At 39.0% G+C, this 17,824-nt stretch overlaps 1 protein-coding gene across 2 annotated transcripts in view; it reads right to left on the bottom strand.

Annotated features, from left to right (window-relative positions):
* Positions 1 to 3: 3 nt before the first annotated feature.
* The window catches only part of LOC138011584 (transient receptor potential cation channel subfamily V member 5-like), a 25,632-nt gene continuing 7,811 nt past the window's right edge, over positions 4 to 17,824 (bottom strand). The window contains exons 1-17 of one of the 2 annotated variants that reach the window (XM_068858657.1): positions 15,260 to 15,466; positions 13,576 to 13,908; positions 12,569 to 12,767; positions 11,821 to 11,979; positions 11,098 to 11,252; positions 9,491 to 9,637; positions 9,317 to 9,398; positions 9,102 to 9,217; positions 8,505 to 8,621; positions 6,792 to 6,902; positions 6,159 to 6,310; positions 5,560 to 5,669; positions 4,962 to 5,053; positions 3,734 to 3,859; positions 3,433 to 3,468; positions 3,154 to 3,342; positions 7 to 1,154 (exon numbers count right to left, since the gene is read on the bottom strand). In XM_068858657.1, coding sequence (XP_068714758.1) covers positions 1,077 to 1,154; positions 3,154 to 3,342; positions 3,433 to 3,468; positions 3,734 to 3,859; positions 4,962 to 5,053; positions 5,560 to 5,669; positions 6,159 to 6,310; positions 6,792 to 6,902; positions 8,505 to 8,621; positions 9,102 to 9,217; positions 9,317 to 9,398; positions 9,491 to 9,637; positions 11,098 to 11,252; positions 11,821 to 11,979; positions 12,569 to 12,767; positions 13,576 to 13,878 — 2,172 coding nt within the window. In that variant the 5' untranslated portion in view covers positions 13,879 to 13,908; positions 15,260 to 15,466 and the 3' untranslated portion in view covers positions 7 to 1,076. Of the gene's footprint in view, positions 1,155 to 3,153; positions 3,343 to 3,432; positions 3,469 to 3,733; positions 3,860 to 4,961; positions 5,054 to 5,559; positions 5,670 to 6,158; positions 6,311 to 6,791; positions 6,903 to 8,504; positions 8,622 to 9,101; positions 9,218 to 9,316; positions 9,399 to 9,490; positions 9,638 to 11,097; positions 11,253 to 11,820; positions 11,980 to 12,568; positions 12,768 to 13,575; positions 13,909 to 15,259; positions 15,467 to 17,824 lie in introns of those variants that run through there. The other variant, XM_068858658.1, reaches the window with a different exon arrangement.

Raw genomic sequence — 17,824 nt, 5'->3', positions numbered from 1 at the left:
AAATATGTCTTGTAAAAAATTTTAAAATGTTTTTATTTCTTCAAGTTATTCATCGTTTTACTCAAAACAATCCTTACTATATACTGAAGTAATTAGGGAATGTTTTCATAAATAATGTTAAGAGATGATTTTCACTACTGACACTAGTATTGTGAGCAACATACGCAGAGTTAGAAACATCCTGATTATTAATACACTTTCGTTAGAACAAGGTTTGAGTTGTTTCGGTACTAATTCGGAGATACTCGGCAAAAACCGAATGCCCCCGAGCAAGAGTCGAACATATGACGTTCTGATTACCAGTTCGGATGCTCTACCACTAAGGAAAATCGTGGCAGCTTGGGCATTGAACGAGTTAGGTTCCGAACTTGTAATCGGAAGATCGTAGTATTCTCTATTTTCACATTCCCCATAATGCACTTTGTTTGCACTTTGCCCCCACATTTTGCATAAACCATTGTTTTCAAATGCTCTTGGGACACTGCATAAGAGCATCTAAAAACAATTGTGTATGCAAAATTTAGGGGTCAAACAAAGTGAAATAGAGAATCCCCGAGTCAGCAATGGAAAAATCGTTTTTCATCTCATCAACGTTTAACGTCGGTGCTTCTGTGCATGTTTCTTATACTTCCGCCGTCGACAGTGAAAAGCTGTCCTTCGTAGAAAACGTCACTAAGCTCTGCCAGTGAAGTAATGGTTCATGGAGATAATCTGATAGTGTTTTCAACATATTAGTAATTCCATCCATGGTATTTCTTGGGCGATGAAACCTCAATACTTGTTCAAAAATAAATATTTTAAGTTAAGTTATCAGTGAAGAAATCGATAGTCATCCGTGAAGCCTCACTTTTTCATTCGACTGATTTTTCTTTTCCATCTGAAGAACCAATATATTTATCTTCCTTGCATTTGCCACACCGGCATCGTCCTAGGGTTACTGTGCACCTCTAAAGGACATCCAACTATCCGTTCCTTGCGGTTGTCTATTTTATGTTCCACGTAACGTCATTTGACTTCCCGCATGCGTAAGTTCTGTTCAGTTGATATTGCGTCACATGATACGCGGCTCTTGAAAATCACGTCTCTGCCGGTGGAAGATGGCTTTTCGATGCCTGTTCCTGCAGTTTATTCTTGATGGAATCAATACCCAGAATCTAAGGAGAACAATCACAATATTCACTCGCAGTTCTGTTTTACTAGTTCTCACTATTCTTGTAGAAATCCTTATCTCAGTTATTCATAGCTTTATGTCTCCATCCTCAAAGGGCATCAAGTAATTGTTTAACTTCGGTTGCTCTGCGAGACTAGTGAAAACTTTTTAAGACAACGAATCTTTAGTTTTTTACTACCGCATTGACGTTAAAACTATCAATATATTCTCAAAATATTCTTTTGAATTTTCAGCTCAAGAACGAGGCATCAAGGACTAATTTAAATAAAAACAAAAGAATATTTAAATGACGGCCATTTTGGAATAAGGTCTTTAAGTACAGCATTATTAACAACGCACTACGGAAGTACTAGAGCGGTTTTCAATTGAGTGTAGTAAAACAAATACCAAAATAATTACTTCAGCCAATCACAGCTGGTGCAAACAGCACTATGAACCAATCCAAATTCGTAGCAATTCCATGTAGCTTGCTCAAAGCGTGGGAAGAATTGCGCGTGCAAGTCGCGATTGGTTTTGGTTTTTCTTCTCATTGGTTGATAGAGCGAGTTTCAATTGAGTGTCGTAAAACCAAAACCAAAGTAATTACTTTGGCCAACCAAAAAGGACTGAGACAATCCAGTAAACCAATCAAAACTCGAAGTAATTACACGTAGCCGACACAAAGCGCGGGAAAATGTGCACACGAGAGCCACGATTGGTTTTGGTTTCACTTCTGATTGGTTGAAAAAATGGCGCGAGAACTTTGAACCAATCACTGAGTGAAGTAATCATAAACCAAAGTAATTATCTAATTACTTTCGAAACTCAATTGAAAACCGCTCTAAACTTGCGCGAGATTTTTAGACCAATCACTAAGCGTAGCAATTGCAATCCCGTAATTACCCCAAGGTGTCTCGTTCATTTTTTTTTGTTTGTTTTTCAGATGAATCTGACCTTTGAGTACACGAATAAAGTGGACCATTCACTAAAGGTAAGAAGCAATACTTTTTGGTTTTACTGTTTATTAAGCGCCAAAAGGTTGTTCAAACATTGGATGCAATATTTATAGCATTTTACAGCGTTTAATGCGCAATGTACAGTCGTCATGCAGGTGGCAAGGAACTGCTTTTACCTTCTCCTCAGCCAAATTCCTGCCAACTGTCAAATCTTGTAGAACAGCCTAGCGTTAGATGTTTAAAGATTCAATTAAGTTTGACTGAACTTACGCCAGGTCCTTTTAGCTCAAAGATATTATAAAAAGTGTTAACACTTTCTTATCTAACAGCGGCATTGTTTAGTTTCTTAAATATCCATTATGAAGTATTTAAGTCTTTTATGACGTTCAAGCTTATTTTATGGGAAGGAAATGGTGTTTAAGTCATTGACATGAATCAGTTTTAGGAACTGTCGGATTTTTTTATGTTTCGTTGATTATAACTGCAATTTTTGGCAAGGGGATAAAATCAAAAAGTGGGTTTATTGGCTGGGTGCAATTTAAACCATTGCGAACCAAGGGGCTTATTTAAAGCGATCCTCCATTAAAACAAGAAAATAACTTTTAACCACAGAACATAATGTTTACAATCAAACTTCTTCGAACTTTTTTCAATGGAAGCGTTTATATATCTAAAATAAATGAATTTCAAAAACGCTTGTTTTGGTTTTCAAATTTGCCTTATTGTTTCAAAACAAAAGCTCTTTGTGTGAAAACAATATGGGCAACGGTAACACGTCACAATTATTCAAGATGGCGGCGCTCAGGAAATTGGAAAGTGAAAATAAGTGATACTAAAGTTCATTTTTTTCGATCCCAACACTTTTTTGGAGAAAATTGTCGACCAAAGTTGATTGCAAACATTATTTTGTTTGGTCTAAGATTGTTCATTTGTCGGGGTGGACGTTCCCTTTAAGTCGATATTTCTCATTTTTTCGTTGTCACGAAAAAGTTGCTTTCTTCGAGGTCATGTCACAACTCGTTCAAAAAGGAGTTTATACCCTCGTACCTGCCAATTTAAGATGGCCGTCCTCCGCTTATCCGCTTTACTCGGTAAACTGCTTTTCTTTATCACCATAAGTCCTCTCCGTCTCTCTCCAGTCTCCTCTTGGTTCATATTGACCGAGTAATCATCTTGGAGCCTCTTCAATTCTGATGGTTTCACGGAACGTTCTAAGACCATAATAATCTGTGCCCACTGTGTAAACACAAATGCTCTCATTTTAGAGTCAAAGTTACTTTCATTTTTATTTTTACAATTCCAACTTTTTTGTATTCCTTTAATTACCTGTCTTCGCCATTCTTTCTCTGAGCGGTCTGAAATCTAAAGAGAAAACAACGGAAAACTCAAATCTTTACTCCTCGCGTGATCTTTAATTAAAAGGTTCCTGTCCCAGACCTCGTCCTCGTTTACTTAACTGCTGACCCAAGTTGTTAAATGGGCGAATTTATACGCTTGCATCTATCTAGACTATATTACATTCATCAAAAATGCTTTGCATACACATTTGGCTTCGGGCTACTTTAAGCAAGCAACACCTAATGTCGCCATTTCCCTTGCTTCACACGTATGAGGTCGTATTACTTACATTCTGATAAGTGTTGGCCATCATGGCAATCAACATGTTCATGAGTAAGACCGTGACGAATAACATGAAGTAGAAAAACAGCAGTTTTGCTAGCGTTGGATGCCGGGACATATCGAAGGAGAAAAACTGGAAAAGAACAAAAAGATAAAGTCATTATGGCTCCGTCTGTAAAAGCAAAACACTGATTTGTCGTGCATTTCTCGCAAGGATCTTCTTCTTTGGGTGAGAGAAGTCCTTCGTTATGTTATAAAGGAAGACGTTAAAGGGCCTGAAAGTAAATTTGCCTGTCTTGTACTTGTAGTTTTCAAAACTTGTCGCGTTTTGCAAATGCGAGCAAAGTTGGGTGTCCTAAGCATAGCCATCTCGGTGGAATAGTTACTCAGTGTCAATAAGGAAACAATTTTCTGATTACTAAGTTGTATTAGAATTTTACTGGGCCACGGCTTAAGTTAGAGTCATGATAAATTTTTGATCATGATATGTCTTTTGCCGTCTCGACTCTAACACTACAGAAATCGAAATCTTTGTCATTAAATTAAATCAAATTTTAAGTCTAGTTTAGCTCTATTTTTCACCTAATGTTTTTTTATGAAATTTTCCTTTGATAATTCTATGCTAAAGTAATACAAGTTTGTTGTAGTTGGAACTAGAGGGACACTTTATGCACGATAAATGCAAAAATACGGCGACGAAATTCACCTTATTTGCCAGCCCCTCAAAGACGGCATTGACTGTAAATGCTAAAAAGATGTACGCCTTTGTTGAAAGCACATTTGATCGAGCTTATTCTCTTCATTTATCGATCCTTGGATGGCCTGCGCCGCAGACGTAATCTAACACCGGTTAGTGACGTCTGCGAAGCAGTGCCGTAATCCTCGTTCGTTTCAGGGCCCCCAGCAGCGTACCAGGATTTGAGTACGCGCCATGATTGGTCAGTTTAAAAAACAATTGTTCAATTCGCCGTCAATTGGTAATAGCCAATCAGTTTAAAAGGAAATTTGAAACGCATTTCCGCTTGTTCGTTGAGTCTGTCGGGGATCCACAACAAGGATCTCGGCGTTACTAACCGGTGTTAGATTACGTCTGCGTCGCTAGCTAATCCTGAGATTAAGAAACATGGAATTGAAATGCTTATTTCCGATCATCCTTTTTTCCTCATTTATAACTTTATGTTTTGCTAAGGACAAAACAAAACAAAAACTCTGAATATACGTTTTATACGACTTACATCAAACTCTCCAAATGTCATGCGCATTAAGGTCATTATAGTGTAGCCCTCGTTCTGATATCCTTCAACTCCTCCCATCACGTTCAAAAAGGCTGTCAAGGAAGCAACGAATTCCATATGGTATTACAACATCGCCGTTACGTGAAAAAGTGTTGTAGAGTAAATTCCTGTAACACTGAGTGTCTCTTTAATTGCACTGTTTTGAGCCCCTTTTACAGCAATTTCGCGTTACAGGTCGTATACCCTTCAATAAGTGAATAGATAGCTAGATAATCAGAATCGAAAGCAAAATCTCCATTTTTTTGACTTTTTTATGGGCCGCTAAGTGATTGTCCGAAAAGAGTCTCGTGTCATTTTGTCAACCAATAAGAAAATGAAACCAATGCTCTAGTTTTCCCGCGATTTGGCGCCGCCTGTGAGTTCTGATTGGTTAATTGACTCGTCTGCGTCTGCTTTCATTGGTCAATGCAATTGTGTTGATTATGGTCATCCAATAGCTGATTAAAAATTAACCCCTCTAATACAGCGATGATCTTTTGCGGTCTTCATCCCCTCCCCACCCCCCACCCCCCGCCCCATCAACATTCCAAAGGCTTACCTTGTGCGAGTCCCAGTAGATAGATAATGTATATAATGAAAAATCTTGACATGTCCCCAGCACACATCCTGTAGATCATATCTACAAACGGGCCAATTGCTTCAAATCCTCTGAAAGATTTCAAAAGAGGTGATTAGTATAGTTTTCCTCCTTTTATTGAAATTGTAAATTTCACCAACATGGAGCATGAGATGAGACATGGCAGTCCTGGCGGCTTAGAAACCGCGCCTACCACCTCTGAGACCCAGGTTCAACTCGAGGTCGTATGTGGGCTGAGTTTCAGTCGATCTCAATCTGACTCCGAGGGCTTTTCTCCGGGTATTCCGGTTTTCCTCCCTCATCAAAATCTACTCTCGATCAATTACATCCGGCTACGGGCGGATACCCTCGATAGGGTTAACCTCTGGTATCTTCCCTTTCATTGAATTACATGAATAAAATTGCTATTATTATTACAGACTATGTGTATGAGATCCTAAAGATTACCCATCCAAGTAAAGGCCACTGAGCAATAATATCCTGTGGTGTCGTTTATTAAACTACGCAAGGATCATTATTGTCTTGACCTGACTACGAAATCTAACAAAATGAATACCAACCTGCAGAAAAAGAGGAGATAGCACCAGGCCATCGGAGCTGCAAGAATTAGCATAGTGGTTTCCACATTTCTGTATCCAAGGTAGCGAAATGGTAAGGCCAGGGTGACCAGAAGACAAGACATAAGGAAGATGGCCTTTCCAGGAGCGTCACGCTAAAACGGAGAATGCACACAGGTGTCACGCTGCTTTCTCGAGAAAGCATTAATGTTGAGTGTTTAGAGCGCTAGAATCGTGATATGGAGTTCCCCGTCCTCGATGCTAAATCGACTTGTTTCCGAGAGTTTTCAGGTTATACTTGTTGCAACTGTGACGGTGTCGTGACGATATTGTTGTCGATGGTGTTGATCCATAGCTTATTTTTCTTGTTGTTCTTGATTCCCCATTACCACATATTCATGATTTTGTTTTATTGTTCATAGTCGTTTGCTTTTGTCCTTATTTATCTTCGTTCCCGTTGATCGCTTCCACGCGGTTCCTTGGCCCCCTTAACACTGCTAACTGATCTGCTACAAAGCAGTTGTGTTTTCAACGGATTCATGCTTAATTTGAGAGATCTTTGAATATTGATGGTTAAGTCTGATAAATCTTACGGTGTTACAAGAGGAGGACTTGGCTAATACAACTAAATCTTACCAAAGAATTCAGTTGAGCCTTAATTCCCTGACTGATTAAGACATCTTTGATCTCCAACACCAAGTAGATTATTGCGCCAAGAACTGTAATGCTCTCAGCTACGACTCGAAACTGAAAGGCAGAGGAACCTTATTTTAGTGATACAATCATAATATAAGAGTTATTAGGGGTTAGCTGGGCGTCTACTGTAGTTGTTATTTTGTTTTTAAGGTGATTCCTCAGTATTGTACTGATCATCCTGTACTGCGCACATGGTGTGTCTATATTTGTAAATTGGTCAAATTTGCAGCATTGTAAATATGGCTTAAGTCGATCATGCACGCTGAAACAGTCCTCAAAACACGTGAGAGAAGTTGTGAATGACCCGTAATTTATCTCTTTGCGAATAAGCGCGCGCATTTTGTTGTTTCGATATACGATAATCGAGATAGACAGGTACGATGGTGGTTTACCCTTAAACGAGCACGGTGACCTATATTTTCTATTGCATAATTTTGATGTACAAATTATCCCCTCTAAATCCAAAAATTTTTTTAAATTTATCAGAAGGAAAAAGAGATATCGCTAAAAATGTACACAGAGGCCCTAACCCAGGGATCTAAATTATGATCTTGAAAACAACGACTAGAGAAACGTTTTGAGTCGACGTCGTTTTAAGTTGAGTGATTTTTCCATTAACTATATAAGACAGTGTTCCATATGCTCTAGACTTTCTACCGATCAGCTGTTTTTTCAAGTGTTACTTTAAAAACCCTCTCGTTTAGCTATCGCAAAATGTACCTTGAACCGATGAAATAACGCGTGTGTTTAGTATCAGTACAGGCATCAATGGGGTAAGATTGGCCCATTGTATCTCTTAAGCAAGCACGGTGACTTTATCTTTTTTATTGTAGTTCTCAAAACAGGGATTAGTAGGGAACATTCAGGGAAAGTTTCAAGAAAATCGTTCGACAGCTTCTTTTCTGAGGAATCACTTCAATAGACTATAAGCTTCAATCAACCTAATATTATTCCTCCAAGTGTATAACCTCTGGCATACTACTCGACTAACCATGAGATGGATTAGGATCGAACCGTTTATCGGTGGTGGTGAAATGAACCTGGTTAAGGACGGTGCCTGCTAATTCAAAGGTATTTTTGGCCGGTTTATGAATATGCGAGAAAAGCAGATCTCAGCATGTGTTATTGAAATCCAAAAAGAAAATTGGGGGTAACCACGCATTTTTCCAAGATAATTAATCAACAATACTTGTAAAAAGCTATAAAATACAAAGCAAAATGTATGCCGTTCTTTTCCAAACTGAAGCTTAATTATCTCTGAAAAAAATGCATGGTTACCCCCAGTTTTCTTTTTGGATACCAAGAGCACTTGCCGAGTTCTGATTTCTCTGCACAGTTTCAAACCGCGCAAAAATATCCCTGTGTTAGTATGCATCACTCATAGGAAAACCGAGTATCTCGAGATGCGCAGAACGTATGCGCAATAACTATAGTGGGCACCGGCATTAAGGCCTACTCGTGTGAGTAGGCTTAAAAATCGTTTATCCTCTGATAGCAATAGGCTAGTATCTGAATCAAAATCAGATCTATTAACACATTTTTTGTCACTGAACCAGTCTCTTTTTCAAACACTAGCAACAAAGACAAATGGTTATTCTTGAAAACAAAATCATCTATCAGTAGAATGACAAAATTAAACGAAGACCTCCTTACTAATTCTTCGTTGGTCTCTATTCTCAAAAATTCCAAATCTCGAGGACGGTAATAAATAGACAAGCTGAAAAACAGTAAGTACAGGACAGCAAATAACAAACGCCGGTAGAACTTGCCCTGAAAGATATAAAAATTATAGTTATTCAATTAGACGCTCCAAAGGGTGAGATAAATACGAGATTGTCTCAGGTTTTGATATCTAAATGCCGTAAGTGTTTATCAGTTGAATGTATGGAATGTGCGCAACTCCACAACTGATTTTAGGTCAGTAAATATTCTCGAAATTAGAGCTACAACAGATTGCTTCACTACTTAACTTCTTCTTCTCGTGTCTCGCTCGTCACTACACATTCTCTAAAACGAAGTCATGCTACTTACGTCGTGACATACTACACCCCAGTTGCAATTTCTTGAGGCATAGAAAAGCATTTTATAGAGATGTGGTATCAACTTTTTTCGCTTTTGTTTGTTTAGATCAGGATAGAGACTTCAAACATAGCCGGTAACCGACAGTTCCTTGTCTTCTTTCACTCATGTAGATATGTGAACACGCATTGCTTACCTACTCTTATAGAACGCTCAGGATCTTGACCTTACCCTGGCAAAAGCTTTCCATTTCTCCTCCAGAAGTCTATAGATGATGCCACTGTTCAACATATCCAAGTGATCGCTTGTATTTCCATTCATTGTAATCAATAAGGCTGAGTGTTCATCTGAACAAAAGAGATGTAGAAATTTGATTTCAATCAATGGCGCTCGTAAGCCATGGTAAGATAGGTAATATTTATGCTCTCTCTAAAATGTCACCTTACCCGATTTGCCATTCTTGTCAACTGAATCCAAACCGTCCAGCGGGTATCCTGAACAAGTCATGCGTCCGTAGGACCAGTATTCCTTATCAATTAAACGGGACTTCAATGGTTAGCTAATTGAATACTCAAGCTAAGAATCGTCTCTCTAATAAACTGAAACGGCTGGCTCCTTACCCTACTTTCATGCTCAAGTATTTCGTGGAACATTTCTTTTCTTCCCATTTTAGCGGCCAGTGTGAGTGGAGTAAGTCCCAGATCATTTCTGATAGTAGTATTGGCGCGAATCTTATGTTTCCTTTGCGTGGCGTGCGAAAACATATCCTGTGATAGAACAAGTATGGAACAAGCATGGTTTAAGCAAAGAAGGATAAGGAGTTTATTTACCTAGTCAAGGTATACACAGGACAGCTTGAACAGAAGTTGTTAACGAAATACAACAGACAAAGAAACTTGAAGCTCATATGAATAGACTTTTCATCAACTAATTAGAGGTATGGCTAAGTACAAAGAGATAAAATAATATCGATAACATATTTCTTCGGACTTTTAAAACAGAGATAGTGCCTGAGCCAATTAACGTTGCCACCAATGAATTCAAGATTTTGGGTCAGCAGTAAAGGATGCCTTGTCTTTTATATGTCAGTTCAAGTCTGCATCCTTTACGGCTTGGTAGCTAAATTGTTATAGCACTGCATCGTTACAGCAAAGATCAAAGCTTAAAATCCCATTCAAACCTGGATTTTCCAAGCTTGACTTTCGTTACTCCTTATGTAGCGTTTACAACTGCGTTTTCCTAAAGTTTTTGCATGCTTCTTCCTGCAGTTCAAATAGATGTCTTTCCTGTAATGTCTTATGGCTTAATATTAGTTCTACAAAAGTGCGGTCTATAGTGAGAGAGTTTCAAATTCATGTACTTGAGGACTAAAAGTGAAAAGATTTTGAAAGCTAACCGCGGCAAAAAATTACGATGATACGAATACATAATAAGATATAAAAGGAATTCACGGTATAGATGTCAAGGACATTTAATTGGCCAAATAAAGGGGAGTTATTTGCTAAATACTAGCCAGCTTTGCTATGAGCTGTACAGTAACCATGCACAGCTGGGATATGGATAGGGATATGCTATCACTTGACCACGTTTCACAGACACCTGAAACTGATAGGTAGAACGAGATGGAACTTTAACGCGCATGGCTAAAACGGAACGAAACTTCAATGCAAAAGAGCTTCAATGATATAAGTGTACAGACATCGATTTTAAAACAAAATGACTCAAGCAATTTCCTTCGTTTTTCCTGTTCGCACAGCACAACATTAATTCATATTATCAGTGGAAAGTTGGACAAAATGGCGCCGAGCTTTTTGGAAACATTTCAATACATGCACAGTTAGAATGGCTCGGTATTTATCAACTATGACGCGAATCAATTAACATATTAACAACATTAACGTATTAATAACAACATATCATATACTAAGGTCAATAATGCACGCATTTTGATTGGTCCTCACCTATGATCTAATAGAGGATAGACGCATAACTGACGTCATCATAACAAACTTTTAAATTTCTTATTATATGAAACAAATAGATTCTGTTTTGCCGTGCATCTGTTTCGCAATAGATCACAGATGACGTCAAAATGTGGTAAGAACATCAGTGACACACTCTGCTATCGCCTCTTGTACCACTTTTTTGTTTTTACCACATTTTGACGTCATCTGTGATCTATTACTGAACAGAAGCATGGCAACATGGAATGTATTGTTAAACTTACTGTTCTATTGTGTATAACACACAGGTGTAGCACGGTGTTGCCAAACGTGTCCTGTTTGTTAGGATCCGCTCCATTCTTAATAAGGAAGTCATACATCTGTTTGTTGTCAAAGGATGCGGCAAAGGCTGCCGGATATTCACCGTAATAAGCATAACCTATTGCAAACAAGCGGAGGGAAGATAAATCGTGTATTCCTCTGCGTTCTTCTTAAGGAGGCTCGAAGGGGTTTTTCGTTGCTATAGTGTTTGTGAAACGATGAAAAGTAACAAAAATTCTCGCTGACTGTCGCTGACTGTCTTGTGCACTTAGGTGACTTAGGTAGCAAAGTAGGTATACTGAATGCAAGGAGTTTTCTTTTTAACACTACCCCACACGCACTAGAGACCCTTTCACGCATGCGTTATGGCCTATTTCCCATTGGACAGCCACCATTCTCGTCACCAGAGCCTCCGATCGACCCAAGGCTCTGGGAAACTCTATGTAGGAGAACATGCGCCGTATGGTTCTTATAACAAAAAACTGGCTATTTCAACCTTAATGCGCCCGCACACTCCTCGTGCTAGCGTGAATGCACCAATTAGAGACGTTTTTGATTGTTCTTCACGAAAACCAATGAGAAGACACTTTGTTTCAGGGTTCCCAGAAGTTCTTCTCTCCCTCAGTCAAGAGAAGAGCTCTAGGGTCGAGATTGGACAGCCACCGGAATTTGTTTTGTGCACATACCATCAAAATTGGTGTCCTCATTGATCCTGTCCTTGCTATCCTCCGGCATGAAAAATCTCCCTCGTGCGCGTGCGTGGACATCCGCGTGATATTCATCAACCAGAAGCTTCAATGACTTCAGATCTCCGTTGACTATTGCAATATGAACACATGTCTCTCCTGGAAGAGAATTATTTAGGCTGATCTTATCATGAGGCAAATGACTGTTTCTTTATCTTATTATTATTATTATTATTATTATTATTATTATTATTATTATTATTATTATTATTATTATTATTATTATTATGATGATGATGAGACTATACTGAGTTCATTGATCTGACTATCCGTATGAAAGTCTGAGCAGCAGTTTCCTGTGGTGCTTTTTATTATCCAATGCAAGTTGGTTCCAGGGACGAGATCCTAAAGTGTGGTCACTACAATAAAAGCTACTAAGCAGCATTTTATTATGCTGTTAAGTGTGATTCTCAGTTTTTCAATCTTTGCGGGAAATCCCTATGTGTGAGCATTCAAATGAAAGCTATTGAGAAGTACTTTCTTTTGGTGCTGTTTCTTTTTTTCTTTTCTTTTTTTTTTTCTTGCGCAAGGTAGGCCTAAACGCTTGAGCCTGTATTTGGAATCTTCAAATGTGACAATTTAGTTGAAAGAGAAATACTTTTCTCTCTGCACGGTGGTCCTTGTCTTTTAGTGTCAGTCAAATAGCCAAGAGATGTTTTGCCGCTGTTTGTCTGGCCGTTTTTCTCACCGTAGAACTCTGGTCCCTCGTATTTGTCCAACGCCATCGCAGGATATAGCTCCAGTAGAGCCAAGGCTATCTCCGTCATCATCGTATCATTGCTCAAGAAACACAGATGAAGTGCTGTTTCTCCCAAGGTCCCTCGATGCTCCAGCGCCCAGCATGCCTTGCATGGAATATGTTCTAAATCATAATTGTTTTTCTCGAACTACAAAACAAGTGTAAACAGATGGCTGTTAAAAATACCAAAAAGAAACATCGATCGACTTTATACGTGTAGGTGTTTTCTCAATCCTTGAAGCAACTGAACATGTATGGCGCTTAATCGTATGTGCGCTTTAGAGTCCTGTTAGCATTTTGTAGTCAATTTGTTCATTTATATAAAGCAAATAGTCAAGCAAATACGTTCTAAACCTCCACCCCAACAGGGAGTGGGAGATGGAGGTTAGAAAGTCACAGACAGGTTTCATTTGCAACTGCAACAAAAAAGGGAAGAACCTTAGCCCATAATATTAGGGACCTGTGGATCGGAAGACGAGGACGACAGCGTGTGCGAGTTTTCCGTACTGAGCACGCGCACTCCGAGAAATGTCGGCCTCCAGTCTTATGCGCATGCTCGTAGTCGTCCTCGTTCCCCGATCAAAAGGTCGCTACTCTGTTTTTAAGGCCATTTCTTGAAGAGTTTGTGTAACCTTTTATCGAGGTGTAGGAACGTCTTCATTTGATGTGTAAGGTTTGTTGTAGTTTTCAGAAGTTTTTTTTTGACAATGCTGGCTTCCCTATCGACTGCGTCTGCCTTTTGACACTTCGAGCACATTTAGTCCAGCAGATTAACTGCCCGGGAATGGTTTTTGAATTGTACCTCAGTCCTGAGTTGGACCCCGAATTATGTCATGTCGAGCCCTCCCTATGTCAATACTAACAAATAAGAGTTAGATCTTTTTGCAAGACCCATAGGTTGAATACTTCCGAGTATACTTGAGTAAAAATATAGAGTTGTATTATCTCAACAGTACCTCGGATACCCTCTCCTGCCGCCATTGTTTCACTTCTTCTGTAGTAATATCCTTTCCTTTTCCATTTTCGTATAAGCAAGGCGAAAGAATCTTGTCGCGTTGTAATTTTATCATGAACTCCTTTTTGGCTTTTCTTTCCTTCCATATTCGAACGAGTTCTGTATTGCTTGATGAGCCTTTGAGGTCTACGAAAGTGTAAAGTTTGTTTTCTATCCTTCCAAGCGTCTGGCGCTTCCATGCTTCGTCTTGGTCCTCCCCTTGTGGGGACCCAAATCCGAGCACTCTGTTGATGCAGTTCCCCATGGCCCTCTAAATGAGGACCCCAAAATTTACCTGTAAGAAAAAAGGAGTGGAAATAATGTCTTTTCGGTTAAAACGAAATTAATTCTCGAAAAAGTAAAGACAAGGAACGTTAGCGTTTTAATTTTGAGCTGACTTTGCCGGATTCAAACGTGTGGGAGTACATTGTACATACACACTCACTCGCTCGCTCGCTCGCTCACTCACTCACGCACTCATTCACTCATTCACTCACTCACTCACTCACTCACTCACTCACGCACTCACTCACGCACTCACTCACTCACTCACTCACTCACTCACGTACTCACTTACTCACGTACTCACTTACTCACTTACTCACTTACTCACTTACTCACTTACTCACTTACTTACTTACTTACTTACTTACTTACTTACTTACTTACTTACTTACTTACTTACTTACTCCCCCTTAGGTAGGAAGCCCCCTAATCACTGATCCACACTTCCTCTTTCTTTGCAATGAAAAAATATATATACTTCAAAACCTTTTCTATCGAAAATATACTTCGTTGATTCATTCCTCACAGGAACATTAGGACCCACAAATGACCAGCTCCTAACGTCAGTGGCTTCATAACTCAGTTGGTTAGAGCGTCTCACCGGTATCAGGCTTCGCAATTGCAAAAATTGCGTTCATAAATGCGAGGATCATAGCTTCACTTGATTTCATATCCGAAATTCAATATATGATTCATTTCATATATCATTTCATCGTTAAAACTCATTATCAAGACATTATCCCAGAAGCTGAAAGGTAACGGAAGCCTCTATAAAAATTTATGAAACCTCATAAACCCTGGCGACAAAAACGAACTCAGTTGCTGATTGATCCCATGATTTCTAGCCAGTTTTCATCACCATTGTCGTGTTGTGTACTCTGTCAGCTCGGATCACAAGGACACAATATTAAGTTCCCGTTTCGATTGAAGTTCTTTAGCCTTCCCGTTGTCGAGATATCCGTGGGACTATAAAAAGTTCATTGGATTACCTTGATCCAGACCAAGAGGAAAAGATAATGGATTAATACTTTACGTTTAATTACCGGTAACATCACAAATGTTATGTAAGTATTTACGGACTTGACGTTGTGTTTAAAAAGACTCAAAATTTTAACATTCCTATATGAAGTTGCAACTATTATAATGCCCAAGGCGTGACACGCATCAATGCTTCGAGTTGTAGTTATATATTGCGTTCAGCGCTTAAGCTCGCGATTTGTCGCTGTTCCTTCTTGTGTCACGGTCCTAAACATAATAATCAATGCAAGAAGTCGACAGATCCAAGTTGATACTTCGATGTTAAAGCCATGAAGAATTCAAGCAGATTACACTCGTCAATGAATTAAGTTATGAACACTTACCATGGTACAAATTAAAAACTGTTAGCTTTCAACATCAGGTACACCTTTTTGGAAGGAACGCGGAACTCCATCAATTTTCCTCCCTTTTGTTCATTCAATGAAAATTCGACCGTTGATTGCAGAACACTTCTATGTCAGTTTAGGGTTAAGCTGTTTATGTTACTAGCAAGCAGATGCAAAATATATGTTTTGCCTTTATGAATAAGTAAGATCTAATGCATCACATTTGCATCTTAATAGTGTACCAAACATAAAAGAAAATGCGTCATTCTTTTTCGCTAAAACAATAACGTGAAATGGTGCGAAACTAAAAACCCAGCGGGCGAACTCAACAGCGCGGACAAAATAACTTTAAAAAAGAATTTTTTTCCGGAAATCAAATTACGCAGTCAACGCCCGACGATAATGCTCCGGGAAAAAGAGATATTTCTTCCGTGGATAATTTACTATTTAGGACCTATAATACGCCCCAAATAAATCATTTAATCTGTTTTTGTAGAGTTTTTTTTTGAGGGGGTAATAAGAGGAGGGTAGAGGTCACTGCTAGTCAATATTTTTTGTCCGAAACTTTGTTGGCCTAATTGGTTGATATCCGACATTCGACCTTCTCTTTCTGATTTTGAATACACCCTTCGACTTTGGACCCATCCTTGTCGACTTTGGCCTTGGAGGCTTTCATTTGCCTGGGTTCGTCAGTAAGTTATCGCGAGTTGTCAGCTTAACATAACATAATGTGTTTATTCAAGATGCTGTGAAATAAAATCAGATACAAATATACATCTTGAAGAGGAGAAACGAGAGGTTGTCCCTATGACATTTTCCTTTGAACAAAGTTAAAAGGGTATTTCTTATATGTATAGAGAGTCAAGTTACACTATATGTAATTAGTATATACCACACAGCTGAATAGTGCTCTCCGCGCTCGCTGATTGGCTAACTCGCAGGTGATTATCCAAGTACTATTCACCTCCGAGTAGCCGGCACGCGAGATTTGAAATTCTCCACTGTATTTTACAAAAAAAAGTTTTTTTGGTTCGTTTTTTATTCAACCTGTGTGACACAGAATGAGTTTGTCGTTAATGAAGGTGTCTCAAAGGAGTTCCAACAATCTGGCCTGGGTTGCTCGAAGCATGCTTAGCGCTAATCAGCGTTAAATACCATGGAAACCTGTAGGTTGTGATACCTCTTAATCAACGGTTAGCGCTAACCAGGCTTTGAGCAATCGGCCCCTGGAGGAAATGTTTTATTAGAAGGATTAACTCTACGACAAAGTTTGATGCAACTGCAATGTTATGGTACCAAGTGAAACACCAATCATTGCTTAACAAGATACACTTTATAATGTGACGTAATAGGTCACCATGGCAACAAAAGAGCCATCCAGAAACACCCTATATTTTGAATTTAAACGCTTATATCTCAAAAACAGACTCTGTGACCCTCAATTTTCTTTGCTCGAAAGTGATTAGCAGACTAAGATAAAACTGTGCAAAGTTAAATAATTCTCTGGAGTGGATTCTAAAGGTATCTCAGCCTGACAATTTCTTTTCAGCAATGAAAATTGGGTCTTCGAGTTCGTTTTGGAAAAATAAGCGCTTATAGAGTTTCTAGATGGCTCTTTTGTTGCTTACGATACACTAAAGACGTTAGATGACTCTGAATCTTCAAGCTTTCCAGCAAAGTTTCTTTGGCATAGGTCGAATTACCACCTTGAAAATAGCCATACTCTTGGTAGAAACATGGCAACGAAAAAAACACGAAAAAATTAGCCGAATTAAGCGCTCCTCGTTGACTCCGTAGGGATTGAGAGTACCGAGTTAAAAAATGTTCTTTTGTTCCAGGGTTTTTATGGCTTTCCGTGTTGGTGCAAGAAAAGATCACAAACCGTCAAATTATGGATGGAAAGGTTGAAATGGTGTGCAAACTCAATTTTTACGTTAGTACAGGTAATTCGACATTTAAACTCGTTCGATTAGTAATGCCAAATTTTTCGTGGTTTACTCTCTGACATATAGTTTCTTTAGAACTGAAAATATCCCCTTCATTCATTCTTAGTATTTTAATTTGCAGTCAGCATGCGTCAAAGCACGGAACCGAAGTAACCTAACGTTATAAGTATTGTGTATTCACTTGAAAACGACTGTCTTTTTGTGAAAAAAAAAGGTTGACCATTGTGCGGGCACTAATATCCGAAGAAATGGCATAATTCTGGGAAAATGAAAAGGGATCCCAGAAAATCAGAGTTTCCGGCATCACGCTCTCCACAAGATTAGGCGGAGTTTACTTTAGGTAAAATGTCTAAAATGACCTTGAAACAAAGATCTTGGAGAATCTTTTTTGTCATAAACCTTGTCTTTGTACTGTAGGCAGGCTTTGTTATTTTTAAGGGTTTGTGAACTTCGGTTTTTAAGGATTGCGTCCGCGTTTGAGTTTACCTGAGCGTGTTTTGACTACCATTTCATCCCCGAGGGTGGGGGGGATGGGGGGGGGGGGGCGGTGAAAAGCCCTGGGAACGAGGTTGGTAATTGGTATGCAAAAATTTGGTTTATCAACGGAGTTGATAAT

The sequence above is a fragment of the Montipora foliosa genome, chromosome 7, assembly GCF_036669935.1.
Source record: "Montipora foliosa isolate CH-2021 chromosome 7, ASM3666993v2, whole genome shotgun sequence".
NCBI classification, from domain to species: domain Eukaryota; kingdom Metazoa; phylum Cnidaria; class Anthozoa; order Scleractinia; family Acroporidae; genus Montipora; species Montipora foliosa.
The sequence above is the reverse complement of the archived record's forward strand: the minus strand, read 5'-3'. Positions and strand labels throughout refer to the sequence as shown.